A 27,254-nucleotide genomic window follows, 5' to 3' on the forward strand; every position below is an offset into this window, starting at 1 on the left:
TGAATAACTTATTGTAATTTAGTCATTAATCCGATCCGATGGCCCACATGTAACCACACTGACCGATGCTGCTACAACTTCATTCACTGTGCATGTCAGAGAGATTTGCTGTTTAATTTCATAATGACATTTTTTTTTATCATTATTTTTAGTTTATAAAGAGACATTTCAAAAGACCAGTGAATGTGGAATGATACTATACTGTATATCTAAAACTTACCTGTAGCCAGTCATTTCTGACACTGATTGGTCTGAAATGGTACCACGGAGCATGGCAAAGCCAGCTGCCCGCAGCTTTCTCAAAGCCCTAATGTGGTCACCGTGTCATTTGTTTGTCCAACTACAGCAAGCAGCTTTTAACAGAAGAAGCTCCAAAAGCCTTTTAAGCGACCTGCTCAGAAGTTAGAGACAAGCTCAGAGAAGCTTTTAGCCAGCATTTCCAGGACAGCAGAAACAAAATCAGAGACTCTGAACAAGATTCGAAATCTTTAATGCATCACTGCGCAGATGCTGGGTGTGTAAATAAGCAGCTGTTTTCCAACAAGGTCACCGTATCCTTTTAAAGTTCTCCTTTGATAATGTTGTTAACCTTGTTGACAGGCCTATTAGGTGTTTGTGTTATAAGACATCGTGAACAAAATTGGCTGTCAACACTATGGCTGGTGAAATTCTGCTTTGTCTGAGGAAGGTGAGATCAGATTTAATTTATGTGGAGACATCATAGTTTTATATCAGGAAGCTGCTTTTCAATTCTACCTCAAAAACACCTGTGGTTATGCCACTAAACTGAATATAAAGTGTTTGAAACGTTTATGTGGGCAACACCACAAGTACGAGAGCGCATCAACAGCAATGTTTATTTTTTGATTAGTCAACATTTCTGCATTTCTCATGTTACACAGGACTGTGGCCGAACAGAAACGCGGGACAGTGTATTTTTGATATTGTGAAAGATTCTGAGACTTTCACTTGCAACCTTGTAGGATTTAGCTGCTTCTTGGCCGAATGGTACCATTATATCCTTGTGGAGATGTGGGCAGTACCAGACTGGCATGCTTGTAGATCTCTATTGACTGAAAGAGGGAAAAGACATAGTCACACCCAAGCTATTTTAGGGCCGTGAGAAGGATGTTTTTGTGGCAAAAAATGGAAAACAATCTTTGAGGAACAAAGTTTGGGAAAGGGATTGGTAAATGTCTGAATGGGACTTGCGTGTGCATCAGGAGTGTGTTCAGGACAAGCTAACAAAGAATGAACAGATCAAGAGGAATAAATCAGATGAACACTAGACAGACTGTGTTAATGTGTTTTTAGACCCATGAATTTGAGGCACTATCCCTCGAAACATTGAAAACCAATTAAAAAAAGAAAATTGCAATGTAAAAGAAACAATTTTTCAGGCTAAAGCAGTTTTAAAAAATGTTAATATCTGTTGGAACAGTAGAAGGAAGAGTGAATCTCTCATGGTCTGTTTGCCATGTTATACATTTAAAAATGAGAAGAGCTGAGTCGGAGGCTTGTCGGATGGAGAACTGATGATGAAGCAAAGGAAGAAAGAGGGAGAAAACACAAGAGACCAGGCAGTGTGCTAGAACATTATGTTTTACTCTTGATATTAGTGCAATGTCATAATTTAGGGGTCACATGCCTGTGTAGTACTAACAACGGTAAAATGGTTATTTATGATGCATTATTAGGAAGAGTAATAGACGCTGAAGAGGCAGGAGCAATGTTCAGTCTGATTTAAAGGGCAGATGAGAACAAATGAAGGAGGAAGAGGATGTTCAGTACAGGGTTCCTTTTAAAAGACGAGCCTCTTGCCTCCAGTAAAACATTTTAGCTCTTCTCTGGAGAAATCAATTTGCTGTAAAGGTTTGCTTATTTGTTTCCTAAATCAACTTTAATTTTTTATATTCAAGTGACTGAATTGTATTTATCATTGAATGAGTTTTAGTTTGCCAAAATGGTCCAATGGGCTTCCACGTTCGGCTTCTTCTGGAGCTTTTGACAACTTTTAGCACCATCAAGCTGTGTGTTTGTGTCTGTCAGCTTGTCAATGCACATGAATAAACGTTGTGACCGATATAGAATTGGCCAGACGGCTAATTTATATTTGTAGTGTAACGAAGGCTTACTCTAGACCTGTTCTGCTTATTTACGTAGTTAAGTGCTCTGCTGTGCTTTGTTGATGCTGAATCTGAAGGGATTCCATTTTTATCACAGTTTTAAATAAAAGTTCTCGCAACATCATACTTGTTGCATACTAAAAAGTTATCTTCCCTAGAAAAAATACTATTATATATCCCCATAATTTAAAAAATGTAAAATTGTATTTCTTATTCAATATGACAAGAAGGTACTTAAACCATAGGCAATTCACTTTCCCTATCTTCCCTTCTAGTTTTACAACAAGTGTGCAGGTTTGTGATGGCAATATTCTAATTTGGAACTCAATGCTGACTCATGTCGAGAAACTTACGAGGGATATTTTCTGGAAATCATTTGGAGTCTGTTGGCCCTTAAAGGGCTTCTAGTACTGCCAAGGGTGTGCAATGAAATCCTTAAAATTAGAAAGGTTATTTGAATTTTAAAGCCTATTTTTTTTAATTCGTCAATTAATTAATTTGGTGGTCAGACAAACGGGAAACGCTGACGTAAAAGTCAGTAGAAGATACAATAAATGATCACTGATGTATCATCAAGTAGAGCAGCTTTAGAAGTATCTTTCGAACCTGAATTGTATTTAGACAGCTTCTGCCTAGTTGATCTCTCTGAGCTAACAACAGCAATAGTCTCTTCTAAACCATCAACTTGTATGTTAGACCCAATCCCAACCAGACTGTTCAAGGAGGTTTTCCCCTTAATTGACACTTCCATATTGGATTTGATCAATCGGTCTTTGTTGATAGGATATGTACCTCAGACTTTTAAGGTTGCTGTAATTAAACCTTTACTTAAAAAACCTACTCTTGATTCAGAAGTGTTGGCTAATTATCGACCTATATCCAATCTCCCTTTTTTGTCTAAAGTTCTTGAAAAAATAGTTGCAGCTCAACTTTGTGATCATTTACATAGAAATAATCTGTTTGAAGAGTTTCAGTCAGGATTCAGAGTGCATCATAGCACAGAAACAGTACTGGTTAAAGTTACCAATGATCTCCTCTTAGCCTCTGACTTGTGTCTGTGCTTGTCCTGTTGGATCTCAGTGCTGCATTTGATACGATCGATCACAGCATTCTGTTACAGAGACTTGAACATGTTATTGGGATTAAAGGAACTGCATTAGGCTGGTTTAAGTCATATTTATCTGATAGATTCCACTTTGTTCTTGTAAATGAAGAATCTTCCTCACACGTTGGAGTAAGTCATGGAGTTCCTCAGGGTTCTGTGCTTGGACCGATTCTTTTTACTTTATACATGCATCCATTAGGTAACATTATCAGACAGCATGGCATAAATTTCCATTGCTATGCTGATGATACTCAGCTGTACTTATCTATGAAACCAAATGAAACCAGATAGGTTGGTCAGACTACAAGCCTGTCTTAAAGACATAAAGACCTGGATGACTCAGAACTGTCTGCTTTTAAATTCAGACAAAACTGAAGTTGTTCTCTTTGGACCTGAGCGCTTCAGGGAGAAATTGTCTAGTTATATAGTTACTCTAGATGGTATTTCCTTGGCTTCTAGTTCTACAGTGAGGAACCTTGGAGTTATTTTTGACCAGAATTGATCATTTGACGCACATATAAAACTGGTTTCTAGGACTGCCTTCTTTCACCTTCGTAATATTGCTAAAGTCAGGAACATCCTGTCTCAGGGTGATGCAGAGAAACTAGTCCATGCATTTGTTACTTCAGGATTGGACTACTGTAATTCCTTATTATTGGGCTGTCCCACATATTCTCTGAAAAGCCTCCAGCTGATCCAAAATGCTGCAGCCAGAGTTCTGATGAGAACTAACAGGAGAGATCATGTTTCTCCAGTTTTAGCTTCTCATCATTGGCTTTCTGTTAAATTCAGAATAGAATTTAGGATTCTTCTCCTCACATATAGAGCTTTTAACGACCGAGCTCCATCATATCTTAAAGATCTCATTGTAAGATATTTTCCTAACAGAGCACTTCGCTCCCAAACTGCAGGTTTACTTATTGTTTCCAGAGTTTCTAAAAGTAGAATGGGAGGTAGAGCCTTCAGTTATCAGGCCCCTCTCTTGTGGAATAAGCTGCCAGTAAATGTCCGGGAAGCAGACACCCTTTCCACTTTTAAGATTAGGCTTAAAACTTTCCTTTTTGATAAAGCTTATAGTTAGGGATGGCTCAGGTAATCCTGAAACATCCCATAGTTAAGCTGCTATAGGCTTAGACTGCTGGGGGACCTCATCTGTCACACCTTTCCTCACTTTGCTCTCTTTTTCCCCCTGTTTAATTTCACAATTGATTTTATGTACATGTGACATTATTGTGGTTATTAACGTATGTTTCCCTGTTCCAACAGATATCCTTTGAATGGCGTTATGGTGTTTTTCCCCCCTCTTTTCTGTCTTCTCAAACCCCAGCTGGTCGAGGCGGATGGCCACCCTTCCTGAGTCTGGTTCTGCCAGAGGTTTCTTCCTGTTAAAAGGGAGTCGTTCCTTTCCACAGTTGCCTCAGGCACGCTCAGGACGGGAGATTGGACTGAAGACAAGTTTCGGTGCAATCTGTTGGTTTCCTTAGCTAGGATATTAATTTTTGAATTGGCTCTATATGAATTAATTGGATTATGATTACAATGAATTGAATTCCAATTGGCTTGAATTGGACTATATTACTTAAGTGCCTTGAGATGACAATTGTTGTAATCTGGCGCTATATAAATAAAATTGAATTGAATTTAATTTAATTGAATCACGTGATATCGTATACATCTTAAATAATAGGATAATAATGCACAGATTAACCAATAAGTAACATCTTATGCTTTTCCTCCTGGTCGAATGCAGTGAAACGGGGAGACGGGCAGTGTTTCTCCACGTGCTGGGATTGAGCAATGGCCGGCATGATGTGCATTTGTTGGACAATCCTTTGAGTGCGCTGCGTATAGCCATATTGTATTGCTCGGGAAGGAGAGATTTATATGTAGCCACTGTGACAGTGTGACAGCCGAGGGCTGACTGGGTGTCAGGAGCCACTCCCTGCTGCTGTGAATGGTTGCCATGGTGACAACAGGCTGCCAAAAAGTCTGCCACCACAGGCCGCCGGCAACTCTGTTGATGGCTGTTTGACCTTTGACCTCCTCAAGTGACTGCAGTGTGCTCAGATTAATCACTGCTGTCACACAGAATCATATCTTCAGAGGGTAAACGGCTCCACCGGGAATATGCATGATGAAAGATAGGAAAACAAAATGCTTTGTATTTCTTACTAATATTTGTGGTCATTCTCTTATTAATCATTTATCATATAATTCATCCTACACCTTAACCCTGAAAATCAATTAACAGCTGGTGTGGTGACCGAAACAGAATGTTTTCAATTCTGTCATGGTTAGGATTAGTTTCTGTTTAGGGTTAGTCACTCAATGGTGATGGTTAAGATTAGGGTCAGGGGTCAGGGAAAGCTTACAGGCATATAAACGAGACGTGTGTGTTCATGTTCTTCGTGCTTCTCAGCAGTCGTTCATCTGAGTCACTTGAAATAAAGTATTTCTGAAGACACAGATAGATGTAATGTTGAAGCTTTCACATCCACTTATGCTTATAGTGGTCCAGCTGGAGCGATGCTCTGATTTGCTGTTTCAGTGCCAGTGTACCTTTGTCATCATTCACATCTTGGTAAGCAGTTGTCTCGACTAGCAAGCCTCTAGCCTTGGTGCTGTCCCTGATTGGTAATGTGTGTGTATATTAGCTGTGGTCTTCCAATTAAACTCTGGTCCTCTTATTTGCAATGATACACACATGCCTTCAAGCTTTGGTCTGTCTGTGCTCATTGAGAGTGAAGTTGTTCCATTTGGTGCCTATATCTTTAAAGCCAGGGATCAAATCGGTCCAAATCATCGCTTCCTCATCTCTAAATTGCACTCTGTCAGTGCTCAACACCCTGTTATTCAGTAAAGCATTAGCAGGTTGTTTACGAGCTCCCAGACCCTGATCTATATAAAACTAAAACTGTTCAAGACTACAGAATTTGACTTTGACTTTTTATTTGTCATTCAGACATCCACTTACAATGTACATAGAACAAAATTAAGTGTTGTTTGGCTCAAGGACAGTTGTACAAGAATAGAATTAAAATGGAGTCTTGAAGTGTTAAATTTGCAAAATGAGTATAAAAAATCTACATAATGACTATGAATATAAATACAGATATATACACAGGGTGGCAAAATGCACACATGTACACAGACTACCCTCACCACTTCGCACCGGACTTGCAGAAGTTGAGGGTCAGCAGGAGTTCAATAGTCTGATTGCTTTTGGGATGAAGCTGTTACAGAACCTAGTGGTTCTGCACCGGATGCCACAGTTCCCTTCTGCATTTACATAAACACAATAACTTCTCTGCTCAACTAAACAGACATCAGTTGTACTTATCTGCTCCACACGTACACAGTGGAACAAAGACGGGACTTTCTACATGTCAGTTAATACTGTTCAGTTTGTGATCAACTCTGCTTTGTCATTGTTGACATCTACCCGCTTGTTATAATTGTGCTGATGGCATGCGAAAAGTTGTTTTTCTCTTCTTGCCACTGCATCATATTTAACATCTGAAACCAAAATTCAGTATATAGTTAGCACAGCAGTTAGCACAGAGATGACATTATACTGCATTCTACACAAACACGAATCAAGGGACTCTTGCTAGCTTTTTCTAGCTAGATTCTGAAGATGAATTTTTGTCCATTGATTGAAGTCAAATTGTAAGAGTCCTGTTTTAAATCAAAATAAAGAGGTTTGGTCATATCACAAAAGCATTCCAATAAAAATAATTAGATTAAAACTGTTTTTAATTTGAGTCAAAAGGGAGGTCACTGACTCAGTTTAATGCAGTCAAATTTCACTCTACAAATTGCTAATAATTTTCAAATAAAAGGTAATTTATTGTTGGAGTTGAACGATCCAGTAAGATTTCACTTTTTCTTTATGCACCAAAAATACTTCATAATGTAAATTGCACTCAAGTTAATGAAAAACATAAAGGGAAAACTGCTCCTCCTCATATTTTAAAAATAATGTAACCATGCTTGAAAAGTGGCTTCAACCGTCATCTTTTTCTGTCTGATCCACTAATCATTTCAGCTAGACTTATACTGAATTTCCTGTTAACATATTGTATGAATCTGTGGAGATATATTAATTATTAGAGTTTCTTTCTGAAATGTAGTACAGACGAAGCACAAAGTGGCATGAGAAGGTTGACTTTCATTGGGAGTGTTGGAAAAGGCTCTGTTAACTTGAGATCAAGTCAATAATAGGTGAAGGCCTTCAGAGGGTCAATTACACATTCCCCTTGTTAACAAAAGACTCAACAACACTCAGAGCAGCCTTAAGAAAGCAGACAGAGGTGCTTTACAGCAACAGAGGAACTAAGCACCAGATGGTAACCTGATGAAATGCAAGAGTGAAAGACTATAAGAGAGGAAAATGACTGTCTGAAGTGGTAGTAAACTTTGGAGTGTGGCTTTGAATACTGAGATGATGCGATTTCCTGCTGATGGTGGGAAGCTCATTCCACAGGGAAGGATTACAACTTTAAACACTCACTTCCTTTTGATGAAGTCTTAGGGTTTCAGCATACTAAATCAGGAAAGTTTCCTTCCCTGAAATGTCACTAAATCCCCTGACTGAGCAGGATGCAGCAGTCTAACAACTTTACAGCTTTTTAAAAATGGTTCTCTGTTGATATGAATCATCTTAAACATAACGGCGTTGGTACAGTAAGACGTTTTTATCAGTTTAAATACTCTTAGCTACTTAACATTGATATTTCTCACATATTTCTCTCAAAGGACTACAACAGTGTCTAGTTCATTGTTTCCCAGTCTTTTGTGCAAACACCAACTCTTAACAGATGCTTGTGGGATGCACCTCTCATGGTTACCACTGTTGCTATGCTACTATAAAGAAACAATTTGATTAGGGAAAGTGATGAATGATGACCTTCTGCCCTTTCTGTTGGACACACATGATGCTTGAAATGATGGGACCTAAGCTGAGGTCGAGCTGACTGCTCAGCGTTTTACCTTTCAGATGTTATTGGCTTTCCATGAGATTTATGATTTAGCGCTCTGGCATTGATTGGTGGTGATCCCAGCTCACTGTGGATGTTCACATCATCCCAAATGCAACTAAATTATCAGCAGGGCAAAGCAAGAACCAGCCCAGACCCCCGGGGGTCCCAAAAGCCCGATTTAGTTTGAACATTTCTGTCATGTAATTAAGTGCAGCTATGTTAGAAATTTTCACTCTTGAACTATGACCAACCTTCCCTCCCTCCACTTTGACAAAATGTAGCTTTTTGTTTTTTAGTTTACGTGTAAATTCAGAGCTTTTTTAATCAGTCATTAACACAGAAAACTCAGGCAAAGAAGCATTATTTCAACATAGGCTTTTTTGTCTATTATTAATATTTTTTATTAGTATTCAATGATTTTATTATTTTTTATGGTTGTTAACAACTGGAAAGGTTTTCAATGTTTTTAGGCTTGATAGCATAGTGGTAGTAAAACAACGGCACAGAGATTTTTTTACCACATCTGTTTTAAAAAAAAAAAAAAAAGAAAAAAAAGGGGGGAAACTACCAAATAATTTCACTTGCTGGTACAGAAATATTATTTATAGCATATCAATATTTTTAATTATACTGATATGTATAATGAGGGTACACAGGAGGCAAATCAGGCCTGAAGTTGTTCTGTGCCTAACAGTTGAGAGAAAACGGCTTCTTCATGGGGCTGGGAAGGGTTACATTGTTTTCTAAAATAAGGCTCTAAAGATATGCCCTCCATTAGGATAAGTAACCTGGATTATTACAGAAGCATGCTGTAAACAAAACACAGATGTCCTAACAGTTTTCGCTGTTTCACTTTTTACAATCCTTGTAAAAGGGGTATGTCGTGATTAAAGAAAGTGTTGAGAAAACTTTTACCGTTATGGCTCATGAAGTTTTAAGTCATCAACACCTGCAATTAGTTCTAAGTACCTGGCACTTGAGCTTTTTCAGTGACTTTTTGTTCCGTTTTTATTTTTATCCAAGCATATTTCTATTTGGATTGTTTGAGTTTTGTTTTGTTTTGGTCTGCGTTTGCTTCTTTCAGCGACATGTCGGTGAAGGAAATGATGCTGGTAGAGATGAAAGGAACATTTCACTGCCTCAGCCTCTCCTCCACAGAGCTGCAGAGTTTGCTGTGACATGCAAATTTACTTTGAGGGATAAAGTGTAATTTAGGCATTGAGTCAAATCATGTAATTGGTTTCCGAGTTCCAAATTTTCTAGAGTTTATTTTAGAGAATCGAGTGCGACGTTGTCGCCACAGGGTCTGGCTTTGAATGTGTTCCTCCTGTTAACTCTTTGATCTCTCAGACTTATGCGTGTCTATGTCTGTGTGTGTGTGAATTAATAGCGTGTGATTCTCCCCATTTGTATGATTAGTGGTGTGTAACGCTGTGATCCTCCCCTCTGGTCACACCACCAGCCTCTGAGACACACATTCTTAAGGCTTCATAACACGCTACAGTGGTTCATGCCACACTGTGCTCAACAGAGGCCTCGCATAGCTGTTGAATTTTCAGCATTTTACGGAGACATCTCAAAGGGAAGTCGAATTGAATGACCTGCATACAGTCTGCATCTTTGATTGGCCCATTGTATCAGCTGTTTCCTGAAACGCTTCTTCAGAGGCTGATTGAGCTGCATTTTGTATTTCATTAATGTTGCATTTCTGTGAATAATCTCAATACGTACGGGATGGACGTCAGATGCTAGTAACGATACCCGACCCATACCAAGCACTCTTATTAGTCAAGTTTCCATTCGACTGTAAATTTTACCTGAGAGCTATTTCACAAAAGCAGAAGTCAGAAATCCAGTATAAGACTGGTCAGGGGATGCCCCGTCTCTGCCTTGCCAGGGCATCTGGGTTTTATACGATTCATGTAAGATGAGTCCGGTTGAGGAGTTTGGACCAAATGGAGCCAGTTTCATGTAAGTTAGAGAAATGAGTGTTCACATGTTTGCTCCACAGAAATAAGGTCGATGCTGAAATAGAAAAGACGAATCCGGCACACTTTACAGCCAGTGAGAAACTGTAACTAGCAGGATATTAAGAGAAACAACACCAGCTAAAAATCTACATTTATTAAAGACATTTTCTTTTTCACTGAAAAGACCATTTAAACTATTCCAGGGCTAATGATTTGAACACTTTAACTTTAAAGTGAGCAGTTGGAATGCTTCTATCATGTGTACCTCCTACTGAGGCTTAAATCACTAAATACGCTCCATGCATTAGTTGTAGTGCCACCAAACTGTGATGCTAGCACAGCTCCATAGCCGCTGGACTCGTTGTATTTCCTATCTTAAACAGTAGAGAAAATGAGACTGCAACGAGGTAAGAATAGCACTAGAAGAAGTTGTAAAATCTCTTCAGTCGCGCACAAAAATAACAACGCAGTTTGAACTCATCTCTTACTTTCACACAGTTTTTTTTAATGTATTTTTGATATGTGATCATTTCCATTCTTGGATTTTAATGGCTGATACATAAAGAGACTAACCTGCGCAGAGACACACACACTTTTTAATTTTTTTTTGCGGGTGTGAGCTGCTATTTCAGGTTGCGAATGTGGTGTAAACTCAGCTCAACTCCTCATTGCAGCAGGGTCAGTTCTGGTTCCCCGTCTTTCTTCCCCTTTATTGCCAATGCAAGCCAAACGTAGAACAAATATATCTCAAAATGAGCAGTGGAAGTAAATTTTACTCGGATCACCCACAAATCCTCTAATTACCTTTATTCCCCGATGATTATGTCTTCCACCCATTATGTGCGTACATTTCTTTCTCTTTCGTCGTATTATACCTCGTAATCAAAATGTTGACATTGTACAAAAGTAATTGGACAAAGATTTGCAGTTTAGTTTTTTATTGCAGAAAAAATTCTGTAAAAACTGTTTTTATAACTCATTTTGAAACTCAAGCAGACATTTTATCATCTCATTAACTGCAACATTCATCAAATTTCTAATCAGCAGTACAGATTAATATTTAGTATTGTGTATTAAGTGTGACAAAATGATGACAGTTGATGTAACAATAGATAATTAAGCGTATTGTGTGCATCTGTGGTTTTCAGTGCAGGCTAATCAAAATGGGACAAAATGAAAATAAAGAATTGGAATAATTATGGAAAGAAAACGAACTGGTATCTGATCAGAGTGACAGCTGACTGATCACCAGGATGAGGCACAACGAATCAAGTGTGGTATTCACATGATCCGCAGTAGGCTAGCTGCACAGAATAAATCTCCATGGTAACTTATGAGTCGCTGCTCTGATTAAACTGAATCATGGTTAAATTCGGCTGCAATATCTAGGAAAACCCCCAGCTTGCCTTCTAGATTTTGTGAAATGGCCCAGTGGATAAACTAAATGAATAAATGTTTCTTCCATCTTTTCTTAAAAAAAGTAAGCGAGTAATTCTCGTGGATGTATGCACCGTTTGTTTGAATTCATATTCATGAGTGACTGGACTAGGATTGAAACTGCAGCGGTGCGTTTTCATCACAGCCACAAAACAAAGTCCAAATCAGGGGCCGACATCAGCGCTCATTCACCCTCGTGTACTTTCTCTTCGTTCATCCCAAAAGCTGAACTTGTTTTTTTCACACAGCGCTCATTAATGTGTAGTTGTGTGTGTGTGTTTAGCCCACAGTCGTAAACAGCCCCCAGTCTCTCTGAATCTCTAATCGCTGTTCACAAGACCAGTCACGCTCCCCAAAATATCTGCAAAGGAAGAGCTCAGCTCGTCGCCACAGTGAGCAGCCAGGCGCTAACTGACCCAGAAATGCCGTCCATCTGAAAAATGTCACAGCTCTCATCAAACGGCCACGCATGGGTTAGTGGGTTATTAAATACGGCCCCTTTGTGTGTCTGTGTATACCAGTTTATATCAGTGGCATAAAGAAAGTGAAGGAAATCCCTCTAAAGTGAGAGTAATTCTCAGAAAGCATCAAAGTGGCGTTATTCGGGTGAAGAGTTGAAATTAAAGTCCCTGACAACCAATTTTCTTAATCAGCTTCTTTCCATGAATAAGAAGGTCCTACTTGAAATACCCTGTTATCTGCTTAAGTCGGAACTGTACTAGTTATGTCTAATAATAGTTTTGCGTGTTGACCTAGTTTGTTTAATTTCCATTTTCAAACTCTCAGATGTTTCGGCCAGAGATGATGAACTTCAGTTAAAAGTGTGGCTTAGAAAACCCCCCAAAACAGCTCACTTCCAATACGCTTAGTAGTACAGCAAGAGAGAGGAAGGTAAATAATCTTAGAAAATGTGTTTTGCATTGCAAGTCTGCCAGGAAGCTGATCAGATTATTTGAATTATCCCAACAATGAAAAATATTCCATTTGATGGATAACTGCAAAGATGTGTTTTATCATTTTAGAACTTTGTCTCCTAAAGTGATTTCTAACTAATAGGAGGTTAACTACCAGCAGAAGCCTGCTGATTGGCTGCTCATTCTGAATGAAGAATACCTCCTCCTTTTCCGCTTTTTCTCTTTTCAAGTTCTCCGTCGCTACACAAAATGACAACTTTGAGCTTCGACCTACGTGCAGAAAAAAGCAAGTTTTGATAAAATCCTAAATTCTGCGGCACAGCAACCCTGCATATTTCATAAGACGCGTGATAAAGACTAAAAAAATTTTAATTAAATTTTTTTAAAACCCTCTCAAGGTGGTATACTATGGCATTGTCTCCAAAAACAAATGGTCAGACAATGCAACTAAGTTGTTGCAGTCTGCTGGAGGCCGTTGAACAATAAAAACAATGTTAAGTGAATTGAATGCTGGCGACAGCAACCAGCACAGTGTTGTGAATGTGAGCAAGTGATGGTGTGTTCATCTGCTGGTGATGGGAGGTACTGTGAGCCCGCCTGTGTGCTGTGTGAAGCTGTGGTTGAACTGGGAGAGGCCAAGATGGCACTGTGGGAATATTGTTTCAAACAGCTATGCGATTGGATACTCTTTTACTTTGTAAATTACTATTAAAACTTGACAACTTGTATATAAACTCAGATTCCTGAAGATTTTAAACTAGTCGGGCATCACAGTGTTGCACAAGGTCAAAATACTGCAGCATATTTCCAGCTCATACAAGCTAACGTGTTTTGTGAAGCTGTGGAGCAGCTCTGGTTGAGATCAGGGTCAGAACGTCTGCTGTCAGAGCCTTTGTCCGTCATGTGTCTGAGGATGGTTCTTTGACAGATTGGGTGTTTGAGTTTGTTGCCCATCTGTAAAGGGATTTTGTAACTGATTAGACTTTGCCCCTTATAGGGATACATGACAGGTGCCTAAACTTCTGCACAGTGCGATACACTGTGCAGTTCTGTTATCTTTACAGGACTTCCGCACATCAAAGATGCAGCACTGATATGTGTGCGTCTTCACAGATTTATGATTCTTTGATACCATAACTATATTATCTGCATTAAGTGATCAGTCGGTCCTCACAAGTATAGCAGCAGTGTGTGTTTGTGTGTAGTTAAATGATTTTTGGATATGATATACCATGTACTCTCGCATTTCTTTCTGCAAAAAAGCCATTTATATAATCCTGCCTCCTGCAAATTTGCAAAACCAGGTACACTCGCTGTCTCTCTCTTTCTCTCTCACTGTCTGGGTTTTTGTGTGTGTGTGTGTGTGTGTTTGTGTGTGTGTGTGTGTGTGTGTGTCAGTCAGGGACGGACCAGCTAGAGGACAAGAGAACACAATCAGTTCTTTTGGCTGAATCTGTGTATCCTCTTGCCAAGCTGCTGAATGAACCCAACTCACACACAGTCTTTGTGAAGGAGAGTGTGTCAGCTTGTGTGTATGTATATATATATATATATATATATATATCTTACACACACACACTCATAAGTGCATTTTGTTTCTGAGAAAGTATGAGTGTGCATTGCAGTTGCGTGTGAGTGAGTTAGTAATTATGCCTGATTTAATTGTCCTGTAGAGCTGAAAGAAGCTGTGTGTGCGTGCGTGTGTGTGCGCGTGTGCACTTGCCTGCCTCCGAGGATCTAGTCTCCAGCTGGAAAATTGAGTTGGAGGCTCAGATTATTATCATCATTTATTTACATCCTAGCTTATCGCAGCACTAATTTGATTCAGCCCCCCGTTTGCAGATTATCTCTCCTCTCCGTCTCATCCTTCCTCCTCGTTATCTTATTGATTGTATTATTGTTTGAATAGTGAAATTATTCGCTTACATTGGTTCACCTCGGTTCATTCGTGCAGAAATGGAAATAGAAGTTGATTTGAAAACCTAAACAACAAACGGCCGCAGTCATCAGTGAGATTAAAAACGAGGCCTGTTGAAAGATCTCACCCCAACGCTAACGAGCCGAACGACAAAACGTTGGAAAGACACACAAACACTGCACGCACTGTAAATGAGAGGCGAAACGTGCTCCACGGTGATTATGATACCCATGAAATGAATTGATGAATGAGTTGAATCACAATGAAAATATCTCGTGTAGGAAATCTAATCGTGGGGGAAGCGAATGTTGTAACAAGGGAGCAAGTGTGTGTTTTGACTTTTATACAAAATAGCAGCTACGGGTTTCTTTAGGAAATCCGAGTCCGTGTGATGAACTCCAGAGACTCTCTGTGTGAATTAGAAATGAAAACATTTGTTCTACTCTACAAGAGGAGGCATAAGATTCAGTTCAGGCTCAGAGTTTACTTTACGTAACTTAAGTGTGTCTACTGATATGGAGGGCAATTAAAAGTGCAGTTTGTGCACTTTCTTTGGTTTACTCTCTTCAGGCAGAAAGTAATTCCATGTCCATGACCTTTATAGGGTATTACCTCAGTGATCATGATTTTCATTATAGGTATACATGATGTTGCTGGTGAGTTTGCAGATAGAAAACCTCTGCGGACACCACTCAGAAATGTGCGAGGTGGACACCTGGCAAACTGGAAAACATGACGACAGGATGGGTAAAACGTTTTTAAAAACCAAAGAAGTCTTTTGGACAAACAGCAAACCTTTCCCATCAAAACTGTGAGATTTACTTCGAACTGTGTAACTTAACGATTCAGAGGAAGGCTTTCCTCTTTGTACGGCTTTGTCTGAACCAGAAATGTTTCAAATAAAGTTTCCATTTCCATCTTTGACATGCATTTTGAAGTTGTGAATCAGAAATCCTTGATGGAGAGGCACCGGGTAGCGAGCTGGCTCCCTATGTGTGAAGGCTGAAAGCAACTGATGTATCAGTGACTGGTGGCCCTTTACGACATGTCATTCTTACCACTCCAACCATTTTCCTGTTTCTTCCAAGAATAACCAAGGCCAATACTCACGGACAGAAATGAGTTAAAACACACACTGGCTCATATGTCCCAGTTCACCAGTTTAGTTTGACTTTTTCTTTTGTGCTCGCGTAGCTTTTTATTGCAACCAAGCCGCTGCCTGCTGACGACAACACACCTTCTTGTTCACTCGCTCTAAACCAGGCGGTGAAAATATGTCTTTCTTGGAAGTGACATTTCAGAAGTTTGATCTCAAATTCACTTTGTAGTTGGCTGGAAGCACAACCACAGACAATGCTGATGTTGTTTTGCAGCTTAGCTCGCTAACATCTGCCAGTTGGTAGCAATGAAGTACAACAGAAGCTGGTGGCAATTTTATTAGTTCTGAATATTTTGATCATAAATTATGTTCTACAGTTGACTTGATGGTGCTGATTGAGAAGCCGGAGGTTAACCAACGAGATCGTGATTCATCATCTGATGAATGTGGATATCAATAAAACAAAATGATTGTAATCCATCCAACATCATAATGTCGTACTCTGAGAGGGTTTGACTGCTGTTTCATTCATCACTCGACTGGATTCAGAGACTGCCCTCACCTTTCATTTTACTCTTATACTTCATTCATCTCTGTGATGATCCACTGGGACACATGCATGTTCTCATGGCCCTGTCGCTCTAACCTTTGACCCCCACCCAACCCAGCATTGATGGCTTTTAATTTGCTTGCTATTACCTTAAATAGCGCCTCATAAGACTGATTATCCATTTAACAATGACAAAATCAGGACTGGAGGCCGTAGATTTAACTCATAACTAACATGAACTTCCACGTCTCTGTCCAAAGTGAAGCAGTAGACGGTGTAAACGAATATCATGCATGTTGCACACCCACTGAGGGGTACTGAATGCTTAAGTATTCATTTCAACTTTGAATACCTATAGATTTTAAAATGTATTGTTTTTAAAGGTTTTTTTTTCAATTTCTTCTCTCAGCAATAATCTCACATTAAAAAATCCAAATTTATAACTAAATCAAACATAGTATAACAGTATCATCTTGTTAGCTCACTTCATATGATCATACTTCCATAGTGTTTGTCCCACCTCCTCCCTTCTTTGCTCTTCTCTGTATTCTGTATTCATTCATATTGTTTTGTAGTTATAAACATCAGTGTGGTGAAACAGTTGCAGACCTGTGTAACTGTCACCTCCCGCTCAGACTTCAAAAGTACCATAGAAGTCCCATAAATGTATTACTGACGTTATTATTACCGTCCACCTGATTTGACTCGGTAACCAACCTTCTATAGATAATGACGTGGCAAAGTTTTAGTTATCTGTCGTAACTTCGAACTTTGCATTTGGGCGAAGTAGCTTCCATCACCTCAAACCTTCCCTTCCATTATTCTTTTACTATCCTATCTCTTTGTCCCCTTAATTCATGTACCTTCCCTTTCTTCTTAAGTCTTACTGCCTCAATCCCTTCCTCTCATCCTTTTCTACCTCTGCCCTGAACTGACATTTTTTTTCCTTATTTGCTGCTCTGCTGTGATTTACCCTCTTCATCTTCACCCTCACACCCCCTCCCCCTTTTCCTTCAGTACCTGTTGCCTAACTTAATATATTTCTGTCCCCACCCCACCCCCTCCACAGTGTCCAGGTCAGAACCCTGGGGAGTGGGTCTCCTCTCGCACATATACGAGGCCCTGAATAGTTCTCTCAGCTGGGAGCAATCTGCCAGCCTGGTTGGGATTTTATAATGAGGTCTGAGAATGGAGGGGGGGTAGTGATGGAGGTGAAGATGCCACATTCGCCCTTCCCCCATCCCTCCCCTTCCCTTTCCTCTGGTTAAAGCAGATTAATTAAAAGCTAACTTGCGCTCTCAGTCTTATCAGTGAGAGTTGAGCACTTACTGTAAGCCTCCAGGGAGGGCTCAGCGCCAGGCTGGGTGGGCAGGAAAGAGGGCGGGGAGCCTCCGGGAACGATGCTAATTCCAGCCATTGGGATGGTGGGATGGCTGCTTAGGAATTACTGCGGGTGGTACGTTTATTACTTATTATCTTTGCCACTGTCTAAGAAGAGATTGCGCTCTCAGACAGACAGCCGGTCTGCCTGTCACTCACAGTCTCAGCTCATTTCTCATTCACACCATTTTTCTCTCTTGTTCCCGGCAGTTGGTGTTATATGAGCGCTCGCCTGGGGCCAACAAAGATGCAAAGATCATAGTAATCTAATGAAATCTTATGCCTGTATTATCTTGTGAGGCTGCTAGATTCTCCAGAATTTCCCAAGTTCCCTATCACAAGAGAATCCCCTTTTCCAGGGCTACAGGCAGATTTTAGTCAACGGCAGCAGCTCCTGTTTACTGGCTCTGCTCATCACTTGCCATTGATCTGAGTTTTTTTTTTTTCTTAAAGTGCCTTCCCTTTCTAAAAGATTTCAACAGTGGCGAACAGTAACACTATTGCTTCACCTCCTTAGCATTCCTCTATGTATTGTATGGTGCAGCTGATCAGCGCGACACTTTGGGCTCCAGGCACGATGTTGGGCTGTTTTTACAGCAAGTATTCTCCCATCATAATTTTTTGTATTGCCAACACGCTGACGTAAAATGGTTTATTGTGTATTGGGAATAAAGAAATGGATCAACAAATCTGCCAGCGCTGAAGTTGCTTTGGTACCTACAGACATGTTTGACTGTTTGTAACAGGTGGACCCCAGAGCTGCTGTAGTCACACTTTTATTATCCGACAGATATTTCAAATGTGCGATCCATCCTCACCTTCAAAGACGCGGAAATCCTTTTTGTATGCTTTTGTGTCATCGTGCCTGGATGGCTGCTGCTGTCTTTTTACCTGCCTGAACCAAAAACCTTTTGATCAACTCCAAACTGTTCAGACCTCAGCTGCCAGGCTTTTATCCAGTGCCAGTTAAGTGTCTTTACACTGGCTTCCAGGACATTTTAAAAATAGATGGCAAGATATACATAGAGCTCAATGGGCAAGAATATTTACTTTGTTGCAAGATCCTGGCTGGATACAATGGTGACAGAGCATGTGATGTCTGGACCCTGAAGCTCTGGGGTGATCTGCAGCAGGAAGTAAGGTGAGCTGAATGAGTGACCTCAGTTCCCATCATCAGGCATATTTTTATAAAATATAATTTTTCTGATTTTACAGGAATTGTCATTTATCTGCCATTTATGCCCTTTGAAAGGTTATTCTTTAAAAAAAAAGAAAGAAAAAAAAAAAGATTACCATTATTGTTCTTAATGCCACCACTGGCCCAAAAATCTTAATTACAAGATCTCGTTGTTGACTGGGTAGAAGGAATTATTTGAAATGATGTGGCTTTATGTCACTCAGTGCAGTTACATGCGGGCCATCGGATCCGATTAATGGCTAAATTACAATAAGATTATTTTATTCAGCTTTATTCAGCTCATGTAGACAGCTTAATCTGACAAGAAATCGAATCAGATCGGGTTACTTGCAATCGAATTAAGATCCTGAGATAACTTGATCCGATTGCCCACTGAATGTGCATGTAGACAACGGTGGATCGGATCGAGCATTCTGTGCATGCTCAAGATTTTTTCCTGCTATCGTCACCCGGAAGTCGAAGGAGACGATATTACTGTTGTTGTCGCCGCCGTCAGAAAGAAAGAAACCACTCGATGGAGAATGCGCCGTTGTGCATTGCGTTTGTGCCGTAACCAGCTCACCACAAATGTAGAGGGACGTAGCTTCATCTTGCTCTTCGTTCGCCATCTTTCTCGAACGCCTTAGTTTTGTTGTTGTTGGTGGTGAAGAGGTCAACAGGAAGTGGCTCTATTAGCGATAGTTGAAATGGGTACAGCGCCACCTATCGTACGGGGGTATGACATGCTTTGTGCCAGTGATTCGATTAATTCACCGTCATATAACAAAGGATAATTACCCTTACTCAGATAAGGAGCATAACCCAACTATAGCTATAATCGAGTTAATCTCATGTAAACCCACTGAGTGATATCCTCTCCACATCCATTAAATCTGGTTCTGTGTGCAGAGTTTCAGGCAACAAACTCAGAAACACACAGTCGAAGAAGCAGAAGCCCGAACAGAAATGGGCAAACAGACTGTGTCCTCACTGCTGAGGTGAACAGTGAAATAGAATCTGAACAAACCTCAGATTTTATTAACCACTAACGTCTGGAAAAGTGTCTGGAAACGAGTATCTCACTTTCAGAGTTTGAGGGGTCCATAAAATCGGCCGGTAAACTTACTGGGACTTCAGATTGTACCTCTGTCTGAGTAACGGTTCTCATTTTCTGCAGCCGTGTGACTTTGAGGTCATAAAAACCTGCCACTGTCTGAAATAAAGGCTGATCTGATCTGAGTCCCTCTTTGTTTGTGTTCTAGGTTGCAGCCTTTCATCACCGGACAGGCCAGCAAGAAGCTGGCTGTGGAGCAGGTGAGCTGCTGTCTATCTGCTCTCTCTCTCAAACTCTTTGCTTTGTCCTCCCTCTCACTTTTCCTGCTGCACTTAACCGACATGCTTGAATATTCAGTCACAGTCACTCAGTCAATCACACAGACAGACAACTTCCCCCCTCACACCTTCTCCTGTCACACACCTGCTCGGTTATTCACCCACCCTTAGTTTTATCCTCCCTTGCCTCAGTCTCTTAAACACACATTCACTTGGCTCTGTTATTAAACCTACTGAGACAAAAAAGTATTATTTTTGTTCCTTTTAAACACAAAATAAAGTCTGCAAATGAAGAGACATTTACAGACAGCACTTAAAGGGTTAGAGGTGGATATGTCGCCATGATGTCAATAATCAATGTCAATTTTATTTATTTAAATAGCCTTTAAAATAATGCAAAGTGAACCAAAGGGATGTACATCAAAAGTGCAACAAAACAAAAGCAATGAAACTTTCCATCCAAACACAAGAACCCCTTATGGGCAAAATCAATAAAATAACAAAAGAGGCTAAAAGTATTGAAATAACATTTCAGTTAAAACACAGTAAAACACAATGGACAGAATAGAGGTATAGAGTTCGGCAAATTAGCTGCAGTATGATGCTGTAAAAGTTCCTCTAGATGTGGAGGGTGGAGCAAGGCCACTTAAAAAAAAAAAAAAAAAAAAAAAAAAAAGATTTGTTCCTTTAAAAAGATGAGCGGCTGGATCTGCAGAATATTTCACTGTGTAGTTTGTGCTGACAAACCAACGGCGAGCAGGTCAGAAAACAAGGGTGCGTGCTTCTAAAACTCGATCAAATGAAGTGTGCTGATAAATTTATTAAAGGATTATCGTATCATGTTGTTGAGGATTGTGGGCCTTATTATGAATGAACAAGCAGATGCTCTGGATATTTGTAGATTAAAGGACCAGTGTGTAATAATTATGGTGATTTATTAACAGAAATAGGATATAATACATATAACTATGTTGTTAGTGCTATATAGTCAACCTATGAAACGAGTCGTTAAATTTTTATTACTTTAGATTTCGCCTTTTTATTTGCATATATCGCGGTCCGCTCTACACAAAGGCTTACCCGGAAGGGACAAAGGGTGGCGCAAGCACGATTCGCGGCTACTTTGCAGGCGAAGAAGTCGGATGTGACGTTGTAGAAGAAGAGGGAGACGAAGAAGCGGTCGGAATATATTTTGGAAGTTTTTCAATTCTGTGAAGTTATCTGAATAGAAATGGCGAACCACACTTACTGTTCTGCAAAACAAACCTCTAAAGACCACGAGTCGTCATCAAAGAAACGAAAACATGACGAGTCCAAAAGGATTAGAGACATAAAACGGGGTAAAACGCGCGTAAATATCGTGTCGCCTTTCCCAAATAGAGGTCACTGATGGGGGAGAAAGGCTTTAAAAGTGATGCCGAAGTTGCCTCTTTTCAGCTCAGTGTTACTAATGTAAATGATAAATGTTGTTTGTTGGCTGTAGCCCATGCATGTTACGGAGATCAGCTGATCTGATAAAACAAACGTAACGTTTTCTCCCTGTCCCTGTTGAAAGCTGTTGAGTCACATGAGTTTACGCACCAAAACTACTGAGTAGCTTTGTTAACTGGACAGAAATTACTCTGCGTCATGTTACAAAGATAGTCTTCAATCCTTTCCTCCTCTTCACGTCAGGCAGCGGCTGTGTTCGTCCTGCCTCTCCCTCGCCTCGCCTCGCCTCGCCTCGCCTCGCCCTGCCTACTCCAGCAGCTCTGCCTCCTCTTCCTCTCTCACTTACCTCCGTTTCCCATTCCGGTGTTACACTCTGTGAATGGTGAGGAAAAACATGTTGCCTGCTAATGCTATCCCTCGATCAGACCAAATAGAAACAGCCTTTAGCCTTATGTAGCTAATATTAGCTTTTATTACCATACAGGTAGCTACCTGGAGTCCACAAAACACAAATATAATGCAGAACAACTAACAGTGACATTCACTGTAAGTTATCTTTTTACAGATTATCTAACCAAATGTAACATCTATTTATAATTTATATCTCTAAAAGTAACCTCAGAACTTGAGAAGGTGGTTTCACTCGATGGAGAAGACATAGTGACACATTTGAGCGATGGATGTGTTGGGTCGTGTGTGCTGCAGCAACGTCAGGCCACCATAGTTTCTCAGAAGCATGAACTGTTGCGTTCAATGCACAATCGAAAATTACAGAATCTAGCGAATACCGTTCAAATGCACTCGGAAATTACTTACACACTGCTCCTTTATCTGGACTTGTTTGATATTTTTTCACATGATTAGCTTTAAAAAGGAATTTATATATTGATGTCCTAAAACCCAAGAATAGAGCCTTCTTTTTTACATGAGAATAAAGTTGGAGCAGTTTTATATTTTTCTCTAATTGACAAATTCCATGAAAAAGATTCCGTTTATTGACCTCCCAAAGATTTCCCTTTCTTTCTACCCATAATTTGTTTGTTCACAATAACAATGTAAAGAAGATGCAGTACTAAGATGTGTCAGTAAAGTCCTCAACAGCTTAAGTTGTAATTAAATGTAGCTCTAACAAAAGGAAATGGTGCTTATGATGGACTAATTTCAGCAGTGGATGCACATTTAGAACGACAGTTTATATTGGATTGAGCCTAAATTAACTACAGTGTGTAAGATGTGTGGCTCATGATTTGTTTTACTTATGAACAGTGGAACAATGGCCCTGGAAAGTTTTGTGAGCTGCAGAAAGGCTTAAGCTGAATTTACTAAAGCTTTGAACATTTTCTCCTGGCTGCCATTAGAACAGGTTGCTGGGTGATGTTAAACTGCAGGTAAGACTGCTTCAGTGGTGAGTTGTGGATGCACATAACACATCAGAGTCAGCCGAAGTCTATAAGACGCTCATCAGTCAGATTTTTGATTGGTTCATTTGATTGAACATAACATAAGCCCAGGACAGAGCTCTGTTGCATAGAGGACTGAGATAAATAAGCTAAGAGTACAAATAATACTTCCTAGGATATGTTCATGTCTTTTCCCCCTTTTTTCATGGGATTCGTTAATAAGAGAGCTGCAGTGTAATGAAGCTGTGACTGTGGCAGTTACAGACAGGCTGCCGCTCCCTGTCAGGCTCTGCCGCTCGGCCATTGAAGGCTGATTGCTCCGATCTCCCACAGAGCAGATGGGTATATATAAATCTGCACTCAGGCCGTGTGAGAGGTGAACCTCACTTTGTCTTTGTTTGCCCTTCCCTTATTACTTCTCCTTCACTTGGGGGAATTCCCAGCTCCAAAAAAGAAAAAACTCTTGGACAGGGTCTTAAAATAAATACTACCTTAAACTTGAACATAAACACGTCTTAAACAGCCATTTTAAGGTTGCTGGTTTTTTTTACTATTCTGCAGCGATATCTTTCTGGGCCAATCGCTGTTTTTAATGATTAATCCAGAAAGAGCCAGTTTACATGTCTTCTCTACTTTATTAAACACAGTTGGACGTTTTGGCTTTGCTTGTTAATTTTCAGATGTCCTCATTCTGGCCATTGTAACATCAGAGCTTTCCAGTAAGGAATGACACTTTTTCTCCTGCTTTGATATTGATTGTGATTTTCAAAATTTCCATCTCATGGAGCATTTTGAAGTGTTAGTTTTAGCTCTGTGCTGCTGTTTTCAACCATTGTGTTGTCCTTTGTTTTAAGACTTATTTCTCCCCTTCCATCGCTTTCTTTTCCTCCCTGTGAGCATTATGATGTGGCAGGGATAGCGGTCATTCAGTCAGGTGACCGACTTTTTGCAACAATTCAAGGCTCAGGCTGGAAAAATTCTTCTGTACTGTAGAAGAGATGAGCTGCTCTCTCATTTCCTGAAATCTGTTGTGTGCCACAGTACAGAAATGACACGTTCTGAATATTTTACAGCTGCCATTGGTACTTCTGACTGACCTTTTAGTTTCATTCCTTGCTCTTCTTGTTTTGTGATAGCTTTGCATTTTCTGTGAAACTGGCAACCTTCTCTATGATTATATTGGGTATAAGTGCTGACCGTTTCTGGTGGGTCTGATCCATCCAGTGTGTAAGTGCATCAAATGTAAAATTGACCTGTATTATCCTTTTACTTGGCACTTGGTTTCAAGCCTTCAGTACTATCCTTTCTGCTCTATGGCCCTAGAGCTGAGCCATCTGCTCAGAATGATTGAAACGGAGGTGGTTTGTGCAGCCTGCAAGCTTCCTTGACATCCTCTAATACTCCTCCGATCCTAAGGGGGTTCTTCCCAAAGTGCAAGGCAATATGTTGCTGTGGATTCTCAGTCATCCAGGTCATGGTAATCCTAAGAGACAACTGGACTTCTTGTCTTGGGTTTACTTCTCATCCAAATGGCTTCTGCAGTTCTAAATGTCCTCAAGAAGCAAGCCGAGAAGTCGCCTTTATTCAAGCTATTGGGAGAGATTTTGATAGCATGGGTCTGCATCCAATGATTATCACCAGCCTTAAAAGGGGAAAAAATTTAATGCGTTTGTTCACCATCTAATAATGGATTGCATTTTATTTACCACGCATGGGTCATTACTAAATATTTGTCATTGTTTGCTCTTAAATTCTTATATGGCAAGAACCAAAAAAGTAAAATGCAGTGTTTGCCGTACGGTATCGCTCTCTGCATGTTTGGTTTTTGAACAAACATTTTTTTTCATTCCCTGGAGTCCTCCAGATTTTCCCTCACTTTCTTTCCCTATTTCATTCCATTAGTGCTTTATTCTGCTGCTGGCCCCTCTTTTCCTGTCACTCTTCTTTTTTTTATTTTTCCCCTCATTGCTCCACATTCCTTCCCATTCCTTCATCTCTCACCTCCCGTGCTCCTCCTCTTCCTCTCTTCGCCTTTGTCCCCTCTCGATCATGTGCTCTTGGCAGCTCTGAATGGATGAGCTCAGGCTCTGTCAACCAGGAAAAAAACATTGCCACAAGGGGCCAGGTCAACAAGGCTTGTTACTTAGCAACCCCCTCCCACCTCCCCCTGGGAACTGGAAACAAAGTGTCTTCACCATTGGCGCAGGCCTCTCCTAGCTTGCAGCTCATGTTATGTAATGTCGCTGCATGATTGCAGCTAGAGTTAAGAGATGTGCGTGTTGCTTGCCAAGATCTATTTGTTCCTCGCTAAAAAAAAAATCAGATTTTCTTCATTATCTCTTTCTTCATCAGCAATTAGTCTGTAGATTTGTTTTCAACTGAGCCAAGGGCAGGAAGAGGTCACTTTACATCACCAGAGACTTAGATTCCTGCCAGTTTGAACTGGCACAGCCTTCCATCCTCTTCAACTATTCCTACAAACCACGTTTAGCTTTAGATTCAAGCTGGAAAAGGCAGCGGATGGTGAAGATGTGGAGATTTTGATCTGAATCTGAAAAAAGTCCCGAGGTCAATAGGAGAAGGGCTTTAAATTGTCAGTTTATGTGCAAGCAATTATCTTAGCAAGTTGTGTCTGAATCTTTTTGAAGTTGGGTTCCACAGAATCTGTCAGGTCAGCTGTTTTCAGCTCATCCTGTGGAAACACTGTGGCCTCCTCATTCACCTCCTTTTTTTGTTAAAAGTTGAATTTTCAACATCCTGAGTAAGTTCTTTTGTGTGCACGTTCAAGCTCACCTTTGCACTGACCGAATGTGCAGTCACAATGCTTATGAAACTGAAATTGCATCGTTTTCTACCTGCTTTTATGACTTATAACTTCTTATGGTAACGATGAAACATTAAAGTACAAATGAAAGTTGTTCTCATAAACTTTACAATGAATTTATTTGTGGCTTCTAAGGAGCTAATATTTTTTATTTGATGCACTTGTCCAAAACGGAGCACCGATGTGGCCAAAGAAAAAAGTGGTTGAAAGTCTTGTTGGTCAAAGTTTGGTCAGTTATGATGACCAAGGATGTATGCACTGATTACTCAGTCACCTAATCTTGATCTCCAAGTCACAGTAACAGACAGATTTCTGGGTCATTTCTGGAATGTCTTCATTTGACAGCCTTCCTCAGGCTCCACAGATTCTAGATGTGGTTAAGGTCTGACTTAGCCATTCTGTTGATTTCCATGCATGTTTTTCTTGGGTTATTTGAGTTATCTTCTCGTTTCATCCTGCTTCTTCCGAGCTGCCGTAATGTTCCTTCATAAAAATTCTCGATACAGTTCCTAATCGCTTGCTGCCTCAACGTTTTTGAGGCATCCGGCCCTAAAGCACGATTCAGAGTTACATGAGGTTTTTGGTTTATTTTTACCAAACAACTTTAGTCTCATCTGTCCACAGAAAGAAGTGCAGTGGAACATTCAGTGGGACTTTTGCATTTGAGATGTGCCGTCACAATTCTCTTGTTAAAAGAGGCATGGTTGTCATCTCCCAACTCTTCATGAGACGGACAGACTGTCAGTTACCAGACTCTGGAAAACTCTTACTCATAGGGAGGGATTCACCTTCAACCCGCACTTTCAATCCAGTTTACTCATCCTGACCTCGTCAAGGTGGTGGAGAGGTCGTTAGGGCAGAGATTAGCATGCTCTCTCCAGCCTGCGTTCAGTAAACACATGGCAGTCCAACTGCTGATGTGTTATTAGTTCAGTCAGAATGTGTATTGGTTGTGTAGATGTTAAATACTCGTGATTTAACCTCTTGGATCATAGCTTGCTGTATTTGATCCTTTTTTGTTGTCTTGCTGTAGAAAATATATAAAGACAAAATGGAATACAAGCATTGGTTCTGAGTGTGGTTAACTGTGTTCATTCTGTTCCCCCAAATGTTCTGTGCATGAGAAACTGCAGGCTATCAGATGTCACACTCATGAAACCCTCTGTGAGGGTTTGTTTCCTGTGACTGCACTCCTGCTCATAACAAGCAGTTCTCTTGTTAAAGGAATTAAGTCACCCAAAATCAAAAATACTTCTCAGTTTGAGTATCTGCTTCTAACATCCAACACGATACCTGCAGTGCAACGTTGTCTGTGTAAATCGGAGGAAGAATACTCCCTGTTCTCTCTTTGTGATTATTTATTTTACATTTATTTAAAATAGGACAAAAGAAAAGCAGGGAAATTGAAGAAAAAGTTTGGTGGATATTTTTCTGGTTTTGATATTTGGATTTTATTAAAATACGCCGTTCCTGGGTGTTAACCTAATCTGAGGATTATCAGTGGAGAAAGAACTGAGAGCATGAGCCAATATGAGAATCAGTCAATAAAGGGAATAAGGAAAAGAACAAAGTCAGAAAGGAGTACAGACAGAAAAAGAAAAGGACCAAG

The 27,254-nt window shown here is 40.1% G+C and overlaps 1 protein-coding gene across 1 annotated transcript in view; it reads left to right on the plus strand.

Moving 5' to 3' along the window:
* brf1a (BRF1 general transcription factor IIIB subunit a) overlaps positions 1-27,254 on the plus strand; it is a 112,750-nt gene that overhangs the window by 78,654 nt on the left and 6,842 nt on the right. The window contains exon 17 of the mRNA XM_072365804.1: positions 19,921-19,972. Within this exon, the coding sequence (XP_072221905.1) occupies positions 19,921-19,972 (52 nt within the window). The remainder of the gene's footprint in view (positions 1-19,920; positions 19,973-27,254) is intronic.

This window comes from Leuresthes tenuis, unplaced genomic scaffold, assembly GCF_036924035.1.
Source record: "Leuresthes tenuis unplaced genomic scaffold, fLeuTen1.0.hap1 SCAF_15, whole genome shotgun sequence".
In the NCBI taxonomy this organism is placed as follows: domain Eukaryota; kingdom Metazoa; phylum Chordata; class Actinopteri; order Atheriniformes; family Atherinopsidae; genus Leuresthes; species Leuresthes tenuis.